Source organism: Zootermopsis nevadensis, unplaced genomic scaffold (assembly GCF_977971745.1).
Source record: "Zootermopsis nevadensis isolate Lab colony 2312 unplaced genomic scaffold, Znev_1.0 Znev_ptg000017l, whole genome shotgun sequence".
NCBI lineage: Eukaryota > Metazoa > Arthropoda > Insecta > Blattodea > Termopsidae > Zootermopsis > Zootermopsis nevadensis.
In genome coordinates, this window is record NW_028259149.1 from 2,925,026 (window position 1) to 2,940,812 (window position 15,787).

The window sequence follows — 15,787 nt, forward strand, 5'->3', positions numbered from 1 at the left end:
TGTAATAATAAATAAAAACTACCTTTCTCCTGCACTCTGCATGTCAAAGTGTCGCCGATCGCATGCGACAATTTCTTAATCACGTAACCGCCAGCTTGCATTACGCTGGTCACAGAAGTTTGAGTGTTGTAAGACGAGCATTAACGCAGGCTTAAGGGCTGTTAATTATACAAATCTCTGTTACCCTTTGTGCGACATGAATGCTTTACACATACAGAAACATTTGCATTATTTACATAAGAGGATACGTGAAAAATTTATTGTACAAATAATACGGCGTGTATTTACAACGCACTCATAGGTAAGAGGGGTTGCATTACGTGTTCTTCAAGTGCAACGAATGTATATCGGGACCATAATTCCTGCAGATATGCATCGCGGTTTTTAGATTTCGACAGGGCTGTCCAACTTGAGACGAATACCCGTTCTTGGCGTAGGAACTGCACGCAACAGTCCTTATTTGAGAAGCTGACAGTGTATCAGCTAGTAAGAACATTTTTCCACCTGCTATGGAACTAAAAAGTTCATTATCCTCTTCATAGGAGTCCGTCACCCGTCCCCGTCTTTAGCCAGCTAAATCCAATCAACACCGCTCCCCCAAATCCTTTTCTTAGATATTATTATTTGTCGACTCAAAACTCGGGAACCGGTCTGATTCAGAACAAATTTTGTATAGGAGGTCTTTCAGAGGTGCTTATTGCCTCCATCATCAGTTCGATATCGCCTCGATGGAGGCAGAAAGCACCTCTGAAACGTCGGTAATCTTCTACCAAATTACATGGCGCTAAAACCAAGACGACAGCCATCTTTTATGTTAGAGCAACTTGAGACTGTTCAAACGAAACGGAAAGCTGGTGAGGTCAAGTTAGAAGGATGAAAGATATTGGACTGCCAGCGTCACATCCCTTGTAAGACTCGGAATGTGATAAACTTTTAATATTCAGCTTTGGACGGCCCTGTTCAAGATCACAGACTTAAAACAGTATTAATAAAAACTTTAAATATCCTCACGTAAATATCCAGCATCTGGATACTATTATCTTGAATTACAGTGTGACTAAGTGATTCAGAGCCGTTCATAGCGGAGGCAGGAGACCGGGAAACGGAAATGCCGATTTGAATAACGCGACTGTGTTGCTCAGTTTAGGACTCTTGTGTTTAAAAAGAACTTCTATCTCTCGCAATAATAAATCATGGCCAATTTCTTCCCATTTCCCACCGTTACACAAGCAGCCATCTTCTTCCGTAATAGAGACACACTAAGCTGCCTAATCACATTTCGAAAAATCCATTAATTAATTCAGAAGACTGAATAATTAACTGATCAACAGACTCATCAGAAGGTTATTAAACTTTTAGTACGTATTCTATTGTTTGGTAACAGATGACTCTTTCTATGCGTCACAACTTCCCGTTCTAACACAAATAAAATTAAATCATTCTACTGTACGTAATCACAAATCATTTTATTAAAATAGCATCACATCTCCTCGAATGATCTGTTTTAATTTTGTGCCCAAAAATCATGTTACCAACTTATTAACATCATTCACTTGCAGTTATCTGGCCTACACGCCCAGTACAAAAAATGTTATTAATTTTATTTCTCGAAGAATTAAATTAATATAAAAGTTCTACTAATACAGCTTAGTAATGTGATAACTACACTTAACGTCAGTGGTTGCGATTGAGCAGTCGTGGCGAGCAACGCCCGCCTCTCGGCCATGAAGAGTAGGCAGATTCGCGCTGGTTGTCTTGTCGCGTTACTGGGCACGAGATTAATGTTGGTCCGGGCTAAGCGCACCCAGGTATCAGACGATCCGACACGGAAATTGAAAGGACCCCAAGACAGAAAGGAAATAAAACTTTACAGAGGAAGGTGAAAAAACCCTCCTTCGTCTTATCAAAGCTTGTCACCCATTTACCGACGAGGGACTTGAGTTTCTTCAATTAATATTCAGTGGGTTTTAACACAGCGCTGTCAGTAATAAATGCCTCTTACTCTGTTGATTGAAATGCGACAGATCAGTCGGCAAAGTGACTTGTTCATAAATGCAAGATTTTTCATGGATCCCTCATTCGTCATTTCTTCATGACGATGATCGTTCAAGTTCTCACGGCGACTACCATGTCTTCTGGGATGCTGCGCCGTGTAGTCTCGTATATACCGACCGACGTTTCGGACTTGCTCATTGTCTCCATCACGTTCACGCGGCGCAACATCCCAGAAAAAAGACAGCCATTCGCGGAGAGTATAAAAGGACGCTTTAAGACAGAAGCACTTCGCATTAAAGTGCGTGGCTTTGTTGTCATTTAGGTCCTAAATGACACATCCCAGGAGCGCCCTGTCTATTATCACAGCGTAAAATATCACCAGCTTCAAAAGTTAAATTTATACGCTAACCGTCGACAATGCCAACGTTATGCAGATGGTAAGACAAATCCGTTTTAAAGGCTGGAAGGGGGAGAGGTTGTAAGAAACTGCGAAACAAATCGCACTTAATCCATATTTACACAAGTCACTGGAATTCTGCCTGTGACAAGCGGCTGAGAAAAGACACGGAATGATTCAATGCGCAGGACGCCATAATGACACCATTACTAAGAAAGAAAGGAAGAAAAAGAAAGAAACAAGGCTTGTGGAACATCCTACTGTACCAGCGAAAATTCATTTTTTTGTGTGTGTTTTGATGGTTAAGGGTTTCATTTATTTCTTTATTATTTTTAACGAATAAGTTACAAATGTCACGTTCCGTACAGAACACGAACATTTATATGAGATACTAACATGTTACAGGCCGCCACTGGTGCCTGTTTTGAGTCAGATGAATCCAATCCTTACGCCATATTACATTAAAGATCTATGTTAATATTTTCCTACTTTGTCCCAAGTGGTCTCGCGATACAAGGAAGCACAGTTTCTGACTCCGTACGGTATTTTTAGTAGGAAAAGGTGAGCAGTGACATTCCGCACGCGTAATGAACCACCGACATGAAGACTGCAGTAAACGCAGCGCCTGCGCTGTTCGCCTCTGATGTCTTAAGGCGGGGGGGGGGGGGGGGGGGGGGGAAAGATCCTTCCAAGCACAGACAATTACAGACGAAGCGATATGCTTGACTTGCATTCGGGGTGGGGTGGGGGGTCAGGGTTCAGTTCCACTGGGGTCAACTTTCAGCGACATCTCACAGAACGGCCGCAGTCTCAGAGTCAACAGATGACGATCACGTCTCGCGCCTCACGAGTGTGGACTCCACGTGACGTCAAGCGGTGACCATGTTTGGTTCCCAATGTCGTCTTACGTATTTCTATTCCCATATTATCGTTCTTTCTTCTCATATTCCCTCTCTGCCTGGTCATCAAAGAACCTGGTGCGCCTATAAACCCACTACCACCACCACAATGGGACCATTCGCAGAAGGGCAAAGAATAAATCCTGGCAAAAGAGCCATAATTTTTGAACTATACTGCGTGTGCATATCCCAACTTGTTTGTCTTCTCAAGTGCAGAATCCTGCAAGCCCCGGGATAAACCCTGGTTCGTATTCAGATTGGTACCAGGGACTTTTTTTGTAAAACGACCGAGGCATGATGCTACCCATCCATGTCCATCAAGTTCAGAGGGCTAAAGAACTCTGAAATTTATTTCCATGCTGTGATGATTATGTACCAGTACAACTGTACCGCATACTCCTTACTGAGCTGAGCTAATGTGGTAGCACATCGCAAAATCGTTTAGCGTTCCAGACAACGGACCCTGGCCGACATAACCTCGTTTCTCCTCTACTTCCTCATGTCCGCAGTGGAATGCTTTGAAGTATGCAACGTCTACGTACAAATCCGTGAAGTCCATGTCTCTGGCTCTGCCACGCCATTGTATGCCAGTTCGCTGAGCCTGGCGCCGTGATGTCAGGCAACCCTTCATGCTTCTTAGACCAGAGTTCGTATTCATGAAATAAACATGAGGTTACTCAGTGCCAATGGTCCGACGCTTCACAAGGAGTCATTCTGAGAAACTAATATGTTTAAAGTTTATTACACTGGTCATACATCGCGGTTATGCTGGTTAGGAGCGATGTCGCTTCCTTGTAGTTTGTGTTGGACAGACAGCAGAAAAGTTCCTGGAACGGTGAGTTACATTACGAAAAAATATACGGGGTCAAACGCCTTTCTGACGAGGTTAATTATCGATTTCTTTACTTGCCTTTCTTTTGTTCATGTAATAGGCAATAAAGAAGTGAATGGTAATTATAAAGACCCTAAGCGACGACGGTAAAGATATAAAACTGCAAACACAAAAACGTCTGACAAGACGAAATGATCGATTATAGTCGTATAACCGAATTCGTACACTGTACAAACGCCAAGACGCAGCGATCCTTGCCGATTTTTAGATTCGTGGAAATTGTAAAAATTACCGTTTCATAATCTCAAATGTCACTAACCAAATAACTGGATTACGTGCTTACTGGCTTCACCATCAACGCCCACCGCCCTGATAATGGAGGCAGTAAACACCTCTGAAACGTCAGTAAACTTCTACTAGACAAATCAGCGCAAGGACCCATAAGGCAGCCATCTACATACTAGAAGCCCTCAGAGCATAAAATCTCATGTAAAATAAATTAAGTTCAAACAGTTCCAGAAATGGTTGCCATGGCAACAGTGTGAGTTAAATGAAAACGTCCGTCTAACACAAGTGGACGTTGAGTAATAAATAATGAAACCTTCAATGCCATGTACGTGTTGGGAGCCGAGTCCAAAATGATCTCTGAAGCGGGAGATATAAATTGACCATGGCGAATGGGGACTCCCTGTCTGGAGGCTGAGGACTGATTAGCGTTTCACAGGCTACGGCAAGCCTCGGTCAGCTTCCTCACAATAGAACACTACCGTCAAGTGATTTCAAGTAGCAATTAATTGGCACTTCGTATGGCGGATCACGGCTAGGTCCAGTGGCGGAGTAACACGAGTTACGACAAAACATGGCCGTCAGTGTGTGCATCAATCAGGGCACTCGCTCTTACAATGGGATAAAGACATCCGAGCACTGCTAACGGCAATCGAACCCAGTTCGTCCAGACAGGAATCCGTGAAGTATCCTGGTTCTAAAGAGAGATCCACGTTTTGAAGAAACATGAAGGGATAGAGAGGTTTAGCTCCACGTATTCTTAACCTAAGCACTAGTTACAAGTGAGTGGTCATCTTGACGCTACAGCCGATTAATCCCGGATGAATCAATCGCCGATGTTCATCATACGCGATGATGGGTGGGTTCACGAACTGGGCTACAAGCGGAGGTCAACAGACAAATTTACTCCGCATTCACCTTCATATCGTATTGATAAGACCTAAATTACTTCAGACCGTTTGACTAGCCACGCACCGGCGAATTCACTTGCAGCAAGTAAAATTGCTGTATTGTGGAACATAAACGGAAAACAGTACTCGAATCAAAATTTTGAATGAAACCGAATTCATTACCTTTCAAATTTTTCAAGTCCTGAAGTTCTTCCTTAAAAAATAAACCACGTGCAGGAAATAATACTTGTGACACTTTAAAACAAAACCAGCAGATCTGTGGGAAAGTTATCAGGGCTACACGTAAAGTGGTTCGATGTAGAATCTGTGGTTATCACCAGGGCTGTGGAGTCGGAGGAAATTTTAGGTGGAGTCGGTAAAAATGTACCGACTCCGACTTCGACCTCGATATAAAAATGTTAAGAACAATTTCTATACCTTGTGAGCCTCCGGCGACGCGCGTTGAGCCACATATTGTTGGAATAATGCTTTGTAACTTTGGCTCCGGTATCTTAAGAATACAAACTGTCTATAAATCAACCAATTTCTTCAATAACCATTAGACGTATATTTAAATATAGGTTATAAGTCTAAAAAAGTAGGCTGATGATTCACGTGGTGGTGATGAAATCTCTTATGGTGTCGTTTACCATTTAGGTAGGTTTACCCTTATTAATGCATATTACAACAAATGACTGAAGACAGAGTTCCTAAGGCTACGCTCAGCTGCAAACCTAGCGGCAAAAGATATCGAGGTCGGCCAAGAAGAAGATGGGAAGAACAATTTGAAGCCGGAACAGGCAATAGTGCCTAATCCCTGATGATGCTGCATACATATTGAGTTTTTATGAAGGAGTCGGAGTCGGAGTCGGAGTCAGAGTCGGAGATTTTAGTACCGACTCCACAGCCCTGGTTATCACAGGGGTGATCGCTAACCAGCTAACCCAACCTAACCCAACCTACTATAGCAACTGTTTATTAACAGGTGGATGTGGGGGCAAAGGTAGTACGTCGTTGCTCAAGAACAATGAAGTCTATCAGACTCAGGATCATGGTTGAGACAAAGCAGAAGTGGTGTCACGAGTAAATTACTTCGCTGCAAATGAAGAACACCGAAATGTGTCGCTGTAGCAGCTTGGATGACCTGTTTCATTATCCATATGTTAACTTACGGTTACTTTTATCTGCATTTTTAACTGCGAACGTCTTCGCTTATCCAAACTTTCCACTGCGTTAATCCAGATTAATTAAACACTGCTGTACCACCTCATCGACATATTTCGGCTTACATGTAACAGATGCCTTAGTGAAATGTGTTAACGTGACATTTTAAAATTCATCTTAGCTGTAGTCACTGTCAAGATACCGTAGCAGACAGGAAACACAATTAATTTTTCAACTCATATCCATCAACAAGTAAATGAATGATTAATGAATATTTCTTTTAAGGGTTGATGTAATCCGCTTGAAGACTGACTAATAATTTGTCAACTGGAACGACATAAAGGGAGCTGAGACTTATGCCCCTGATACGGACAGCAAGTGAAGTGGCCATATTGCCTCCTACCTGGCGTAATGAGTCGTATTGAAAAGTGTTCTCGAGAAATCTATGTGAGGCTACAGTCGAGCTCCACAAAGGAGACCACCCCGTTGTTTATTTACGAACCTCAAATTACACGGATGTCGAGAGGACTACCCGCGTTATAACAAAACTCCTCTTATACTCTGCCTCATTCATGTCTGCACGGACTACGTAACAATGCCTGTACCGACCTCAGAATTATATTTTAAGAGTCACTTTCACCTTCCCTTTTAATATCCAGGCTTTAATTTAAAAATCCATATTATCTTCAATCATAAGTTTCACACACTGTACAGGTATAAAAGTTAAAATCCATAATTTGAAACGCGTATAATTTTAATAAATTCAGTATTATAAAGGAGACGAAAACCCTAAGTTTATGTAGATTTTTCTTGTGGGAAATATCATTTCTAGCTTCTGTAATGGTGAAAACTTTTAGGTACAATATTTACGCAGATAACTGTATGCTGCACTGCCATTTTGGGTCTGCTACAGAACGAATTACTCTCTCAGTTGTGTGCTTAGGAGACAATAACAAGAAGGTCCATGAACTGGATATGGACAAAGATTTATATTAAATTTGGTACTGGAGAATTCGTTCTAAAGTTGTTCAGTAATACAAATTTTGGTTTTCATTGATTAAACAGATAACCCTTACTCTACATAAAGTTCAAATAAGACTTCATAAAGTTTTTCTTATAAACGGTTCATGGCAAAAAGGAACTGTGCTGTAATTAAAACCTGGATCCGATCAAAGTATGGAAGGACATTCAGTATTTCCTATTCGTAACCAATTATAAATACCTAATTAAAAACAGCGAAAGTAATTGCTGGCCCTTCGCGACAGAAGATGTCTACCTATAACACACGAACATAGGACCAAGTGAGGTACGAAAAAATCCCGAAGCACGCGCGTGAATTTCAAATTGTAGTTCCCCGACATCTTGCCGCTCTTCTTGAAGCCCAGGCATTCAGGGCCGGTAGCTTCTGGAGTGAACACAGCAGTAGCGCAGTCGCCAAATTTGACGTTGAGAAATGAGCCGGTCCACTATGATCAAGAAGCGGCTACTGTGTGCAGCGGAATAATAAGGCAATCGAGCGACCTCCAGCGGGCGGACACGGGATTAGTCGCATCACTGATTGAGTTCACACGCTCCGAAACTTGTTTGACTGATGGCTCTGCCCCCCACCCCCGGGCCACTAACGAAGCTTCAGAGCAAATATCACTGCAACAATTGTAATTAACAGACACGCTTAATAACACTTAAATTCTCGTATAGGTAACTAAAAGATTCCTACAGAAGTCTGTGAGATTTGGTCTCACTGTGGTGAAGACGACGACGTCGTACGTCTGGACGCCGCCGGAAGCGGTTTCTCCGAAACGTCGGTAACGAGGTTTGTTTATCAGAATTCCAAGTGATCGAGACGTGTAACTACATCGCCATTCTTCTCGTAAGTCTACTTGGCTCGGTGCTTACTTGAACACAGCGACAAATTTGCCTTTTGCCTTTCATAACAGCCGGCATATTTCTTGAGCAGTCACGAGGCCCTAACTAAGTCCCATGTACCCATTTATGTTCCACTGCCTGCAATTCTCTTAGCACAGACGGTTGCTATTTACAACAAGTGAAGTTCAGATTGCGTACACGAAGATGCGAGCACGGTTGCAGTTCGTATGAAGGATGGTTCCTCTATGTTCGAATGAATACCACTCGTTAGCAAAGAAGTAGAGTTACGTCACACCGTATTAGGGTTGATGTAACAACTGCTATTGACACCCCGCGGAGGCCTCTTAACCTCCCGGGTCTGTTCGTCCATTTGACTGGCTACTTTAAAACTACTGTACGAACCAGTGTCATTAGGCCGGGCGGGTGTTCACACCAGTCTCCTCGCGTCTCAGCTCCAAAACCTTTACGGAAAATCCTCCACACGATCCCCAATCTGACAGTTCATCATTGCAATTCACATTTTAATAAGAACATATATGCTTATCTCACTAATTTCATGAAGCAGAGTCATAAATGGCAAACTGATAATCGCTCAAGATGCCAAAATATAGCGACGATCTAAAAATAACAACAATGTTCATCACCACGCTCACAATAGCCTGCGACTGGGTCCTATCGTGAGTCAGCTGAACCCACATCAATATCCCCTTATGTGTGTCTTCAAAGAGCTAACTCCTTTCAGCTCTTCATACTAAAATTTTGCAGTTATTTCTTGTCTCTATCACATACGACACATTTTCTAATTAACTCACTCCCCCCTCCCCAATCGGTACTTAATAACACGCACCAATTGAAATCCAAAAAAAACATTTAAAAATAAAAAAGGCTAAACTGTTATTTTCATGAACAACTTATATCGATATCGGACTATTATTACAATACCACAACAGATACTTTAATTTCTTTACGAAACTAGAATTGATCCATTTTAATGGATTGCGCTTACCCCATAACTGTAAATAATGTCTCTTCAAATTCTTTCCTCCCATCCATCTATGAATTCCTCCTTCCTCTTACGTTCATATTTCCCACACTTACGCCTTAAGTCACGTATCGAGTGAATTAGGTTCCCTAGTGAGCCTAAAAAATATACATTCAATTTATACAAGTAAATAATAAAATTAGATACATACTACACTTACGTATATTGGTTCACAAAACAGGCTACGTTAAAACTACACGGAGTGTTCAAGTTCAGAAACGTCACATCCTTCGTGTCAAACGTCCTCAGAAAATGTGCAGATTACAACATAATTTCCAGGGAAATATTACACCTACCTGCACTTCCATAGCCGATAAACTGAAGCCTCGTTGCTCAGCCGCTGTGGAGTTCAGGAGAGTGAAATCAAAATTTTAAATAATTTGAAACCGCTTTGATAAATAAATCGGGTGTAAAATAACAGAAAGTTGAAATTGGTCAAATATCAACTTTTTTGAAGCCGCAGCTCACGCAAATAATATTTAAGAATTCAGTCCGTACCACAAAGAAAACACAGCACCTCACCATTACGAAGATTAACTGGTTAACGCTGTTTAAGGAGTAATTGCTGTTTATACTGAGAATCATACGAAATCCATGAATAAATAATGCAGCATTAGTTACTGTTTGAGTAAATGGTACATAAAGTTACCGCTCGACTTTAAGTACTAAACATGTTACGGTAGGAACATAATTCAGTTAGGCCTACACGTCATGAAACAGCTAATTTTAAGGCTACAGTCGCTTTAAAATCACCAGCGATAAAATACACTAAATGAGCGCATGTTATACAACCCGGAACTATAAAAGACAACTCAAAGCCATACATTACATTTACAATCGGCCACGACAACATTTTACTTCTGTTTAATTCCTGCAGGTTGGCATTATTTTCCTCACAGGCAGTAAAATGGGTGTTCGAACACGGACGTAAATGAAAATAAATGTATTTTACGTGCAATAACTAATTAGCTACGTCTATGCTAAGAATTCAGATATGAAAATACGAAAGCAAGACAATGTAGCGTTTAAATTCACTTCCCCTAAATATCAACCAATTACAGTCTAGGAAATGCTAATAAGAATGATGACATAAAAATGCACATAAATATTTTGGTTAGAAACACTCAAAAGACCGTCTACGCCTAGACATTTAGGCGTACAACTTAGGCCAATATTAAAACGGGTTGTAGATGATTTGGGTTGGATTCAACTGGCTCACAATACAATCCAATAATGGGCTCTTGTGAAAACGGTAATGGGCATTCGGGTTATATAAAAGAGGGTGATATTTTGACCACACGAGCGACTATCGTGATTTGGAGAAAGACACTGTGCCATGGATCTGGTCAGGTCAACTTTAATTGGAATGTTGATAAGAAACGCGCTCGACTCGTCAGTTTTACGGTAGCAAATTATGAAACGGAGTACCACGGGAATGCCAAAGGCAGGCCTTAGGTTCATTATCGTGTTTACAACAGCCAGCCATTCGTCTCTATCCTGGGCCACATGAATTCAATCCAGAAACTACAATCCTATTTCCCAAAGATCTACTTTAATATTACCCTTCAATCGACGCAAAGGTCTTCAGTATCTGAAACATATTTTTTTTTTTGTTAGCAATCTCTACCATGCGTGCCACGTGCCCAGTCCATCTGATCTTTCACCAGCCTCCCATCACTTCGTCGCTCTGCGGATCCGAGAGGTGTATTAAACCCGGACCTACTTTATCAGTCTAAGTCAAAGGGTTAATGACTCCGGGGTCTTCCGATAAAGGGACGGAGCAAACCTTTTCCAGTTCTTAAAACTCAAAACAGGTCAAGAGCTTACTTAATGCGTGACGTCGCTGATGATGCGATGTAGCAGGTACGCAAGGCGGGCAAACAAGATCATCAGCTAACCCATACAACGCGGCACACCGACCTGTAAGACATTCCTGACAGTGCAATAGCGCAATCAGCTTTGTGTAAGATCGCGTTCCTAATTTGGAAGTGAACTGAAGCTGCCCGAAGAACGGGGCAAGTCGTACATTACACCCCCCCCCCCCCCAATTACATCGGCTATGTAAATAATAAGCCAGTAACATAAGCATGAAACCTCTTTAGAACGGGGCGAAAATTTCGGTTCTGCGTTGTTCCCGCCCACATACACAGGCCTCACACGGAGAGCTATTTATAATGTTATTCGAAAAACAAAAAAGAGATTTACAAGTCTGTATTAATAACAGCGAAAGAAAAACGTACAAGTACGTGACTTCCACGTGTCGTCTAGCCAATATAGGAAACTCAGTCATACGTAAAACGTGTTTTATGTAACAGTGGATTACAGGACGGTACAATAAATGTAATAGCGATATGCTGTCGGTCTGTGATGTGCTATTTTAACACAAACACTGTCTGCACAAATTCGGTACACATATTTAAACACGTGTATCCGGTTTGTTAGTATAATTATTTATAGATCCAGCTGGCAAATTTCATGTGTGCGTGCCGGTGTGGTGTTTACACCCAAAGGACTGCAATGGAGTTTGGCCACTCTGATGACAGGCCTGTTTGTAACAGCAGCGGGAGAAGCTCGCGTTTTTATTTGTTTGCTCTTTATATACACTTTATAGAAGGGAAAAATATAATTAGAATGCTGACTGTAGCCCTCTGCGCTGTGACGTAGTGCACTCTTGCAGGCAATTAAGGCCTAAAAGACTACATGACGTGACAACCCTGAAGATCACAAATGACGTCTTCGCCACAGTAAAAAAATCACTACGGAGTGAGATTTCAAATTCTTACGGCTCATAGCCCTCATGATGGAGGCAGCAAGGACCTCCGAAACATCGACAAACTTCTACGATACTACACGGCGCAACATCCCTGAAAACATTCATCTTAAAATAGGCCCAACTAAAACGTCGCGCCTGTAAACATGTTTTCATCTAAAATTATTCAGCGGATTTAGATTAAATTTGGTATTAGGTGTGAATTTGTCAATTATGACATTCACACAATCCTCACTCCGGAACTTGTCCTCAATCAGCTGAATGCAGCACTGCACTACACCTGTAAGATTTATTGTATTATAATTGCCACGTAGCCACGGTGGTCTAGCGGATAGAACGCTGGCCTTGTAATCCTGGGGTCTCGGGTTCGATTCCCGGCGGTGCCCGAATTTATAACTTGTGTTGGGCAAGGCCGTGGTCTAGGCAACACGGAGTTCTCGTCCGTGGCATCCCAACAATTACTCCATTCACACACAGAAGAAGGCAATGGCAAACCACTTCTGGATCATCTGCCAAGAACGTATATGAACAGGTCCCAGTCCGAGAAAAGGATGGAAGGATCCTGTTCATATGGACCTGTCGTCAGACAGAACACTAAATAATAATAATTGCCACGTACACAGTGGCTGGCATGGAACCGCGCGTTCCACGTCCGTCGGATGTAAAAGGTACGAGGATCAGAGACGTGGCAGAGGGTTAGCTCGCGGCCCCAGTTCCTGCGTCTGAAACGTTTTTCGTTTCCATTCCATTAGCAAGCTGGTAACGTAGACGAAACGCGAGGTTTCGTCCCGGCGAGTACACTCCCAGGTCTTGCAGACGATTCCTAACACTTTATATTTTAGATTTCTTCTTTTCCTCATTCCTGCATCCGTCAGACTCTCACATTTGCCTTCAGTGGATGCACAGCGCAGGAGCAATACTTATGAGACGAGAGTCAGCTACATACGAGGTGCGATCGGAAAGTTTCAAGACTGTGTCAATAGAGGGCGAACCGGATGTAGTACGAGCTTCTGCCGCTAGGGGGTGCGGCCTACATTCATAGTGAATCAGTGTGCCAGCCGGTATCATCGAATTAGCATTTATTTCTTAGTTACGGGCGTTTTGGTAGTGCATTACACCGACCCTCCTGCGATTTCGGAATGGCGGATTTTCATGAACAAAGAGTGTGCATCAAATTTTGCCAAAGACTCGCCAAAACGGCTACGGAAACCTATGAAATGCTAAAGCAAGCATTTGGGGTGTCCGAAATGGGTCGTGCACAAACTTTTGTGTGGCATTCACGTTTTAAAAATGGCCGAACCTCTGTCGATGATGACGAGCGTTCTGGACGACCATCTTCGAGCACAACGCCCGAAAATGTTACGAAGATTCGGCAGGCCATTCACGAAGATCGACGTCGTCAAAGTTCGGCAGTTTTTGGCCTCAAACACCATGGCCGTCATCCCGCACCCTCCTTATTCGCCGTGTGACTTCTTCCTCTTCCCAAAGATGAAAATTCAGCTAAAGGGAAGGAGATTTGAGACGATAGAAGAGATTCAGGCAGAATCGCAAATAGTGCTTGACAGGCTGACAAAGAAAGATTTCCAGGGATGCTTCCAGGCTTGGCAGCGGCGCTGGGATCGTTGTGTTCACTCCAAGGGGAACTACTTCGAGGGTGATGGATAAATTTAATACCTGAGATAAGTGTACGGGTTTTTATAGGCGCAGTCTGGAAACTTTCCGATCGCACCTCGTACACACATTGAGCTAGCAAACCAGCGACTAATTTCTGGACCAAAACCCAAACTACATAAAATAATTATGTAATTTGTGGCCATGCTTAGCGACATTTATCGCCTGGCGGAGCGAAAAATTGATGGTACTTACGCGCTTTCATCGCAAAGCAGCGCCAAGGCGGCAAATAATAGAAATCTACGTGACATCACATCTCTTCTTTGAAACTTGAATATAAAGTTAGACCCAAGTAACAATTTTTTTTGAGAGCACTAACTTTCATTTGTTAATCGCGATATTATTAATTGATCTTATTTGTATTATTATTTTAAGAAGAACACGGGCGAGGAACGCGTAGTCTACTACAGGTACTTAGTCAAAATATAATTTATCATAAAAGAAAGTTGGACGCGACGCACTGAAAATTCTGTGTTCTTGGCCTGTGTGACGTACGATAATTCGTCCATAATCCATAAATCAGAATGCTTTGTAACATCTATAATTTCCGTGCATGCAAAACAGAACACTCTTCACAATAGGAAGCGAATGTTGAGTGCATGTTCTCTCATTAGAATCAAGCAGACCCGTATGTCTCCTCAGTCTGCACGATGTCCCCGCCTCTCGGCTTATACAATATGAAGACGAACAATGCAGCCACCAGGGTAGCAATTAAAAGGCGAGGGGAACGACGTCTGATTTATGTGCCCATCCCGAACAGACACTGGGGCTGAAACATCGACCAGTACAACAGGTGACCGTCCGTCCGTCCGTCCGTCCGTCGGAGTGTGCCGTCCTTGAGGAAGAATACCGTCACGTGTTTGTCTCTGAACTCCAACTAACTTTCTCCATGCATAAAACCCTTCTTTAGAAACTTATAGTGGCTCAGCAAGTCAATAAATGTTCTGTATTTTATGGAATCCAAAGGTTCATTCCCGTGCTCAAGAAACACGCCACCGATCTCTATTTTAAGCCATATGAATCCAATTCAAAACCCAAATCCTAAAAATCCATTTTAATATTATCCTACCATGTACTAATAGGTCTTCTGAGTGGTCTCTCTCTTCAGGCTTTCAAATAGACATTATGCACCCATTTCTCATAACCCCATGCTGGCTACATGTCCCACCCATCATATCCTTCTTTATTTGATCATCCTAATAATATTTATCAAAGAATAATAATCACGGAACTCCTCATTATGAAATGTCCTCCTGTTTCTTGTGCGTCTTTGAATTACACATAAATTTGTATCTGAGATGTAATCAGTTACAGGTTATCCTACATTAAATTAAATAATATTATACTCTTTATAATTAAGTAACGGTAAGTAAAAGGTTTTAATTTTTATGATCTGCCTTATCTCACTTTTAAATAACAGTTTCGTTCTTATCACTACTCTAAATTTTCCCGTAATTTTTACGGGCAATTTTCTGGTAGTAAATCTTTACGTCGAAGCCTACCTTCAATCACATAAACAAATGTTTTTTCTTTAGAATAAGTTTTTTTACGTATAAAAAAGTACCTATTTTGAATTCCACTTTAATTGGTTTGCCGAGAAGACGGAACAACACTGAGAGAGCGTATTATGTAAAATTGTGTTTGAAGCTGTAATAAAGTGAGTTTTAATATCTGCTCTTCCTTTTAGTAATAGCAGCGCACATAATTTAAGTCTAAACTGTTTATTGTTCCATTTCAGATTCATAAAGCCAAGCATTAGCAACAATAAAGACTGAATATGTTCCACAAAGGACAGTATAATGAGCTGGCTGCAGTCTGTCTATAAACTAGTCAATTCCAGTCACCGCTTCTACAACAATGAGCTTAGTACACTGGTCTCAACTTAGAAGTACAGACTTACAAAGTTTAAATTTGGCGGATCTTTAAATTCAAATTTATTCAATTCTAAACATAATTGATATATGGCGGCTCCCTTT

At 41.8% G+C, this 15,787-nt stretch overlaps 1 protein-coding gene across 27 annotated transcripts in view; it reads right to left on the reverse strand.

Moving 5' to 3' along the window:
• LOC110835423 (uncharacterized) overlaps positions 1 to 15,787 on the reverse strand; it is a 310,206-nt gene that overhangs the window by 87,789 nt on the left and 206,630 nt on the right. For 2 of the 27 annotated variants that reach the window (XM_087350104.1, XM_087350095.1), the window contains exon 6: positions 9,335 to 9,468. The exons of 23 other annotated variants lie outside the window; for them this stretch is intronic. Coding sequence is in view for 2 of the 4 variants with exons in the window: in XM_087350095.1 (XP_087206221.1) it covers positions 9,460 to 9,468 (9 nt within the window). In the remaining 2 variants the exon portion in view is untranslated. Of the gene's footprint in view, positions 1 to 9,334; positions 9,469 to 9,647; positions 9,711 to 15,787 lie in introns of those variants that run through there. 2 more of the 27 variants (XM_087350092.1, XM_087350106.1) reach the window with 2 other exon arrangements.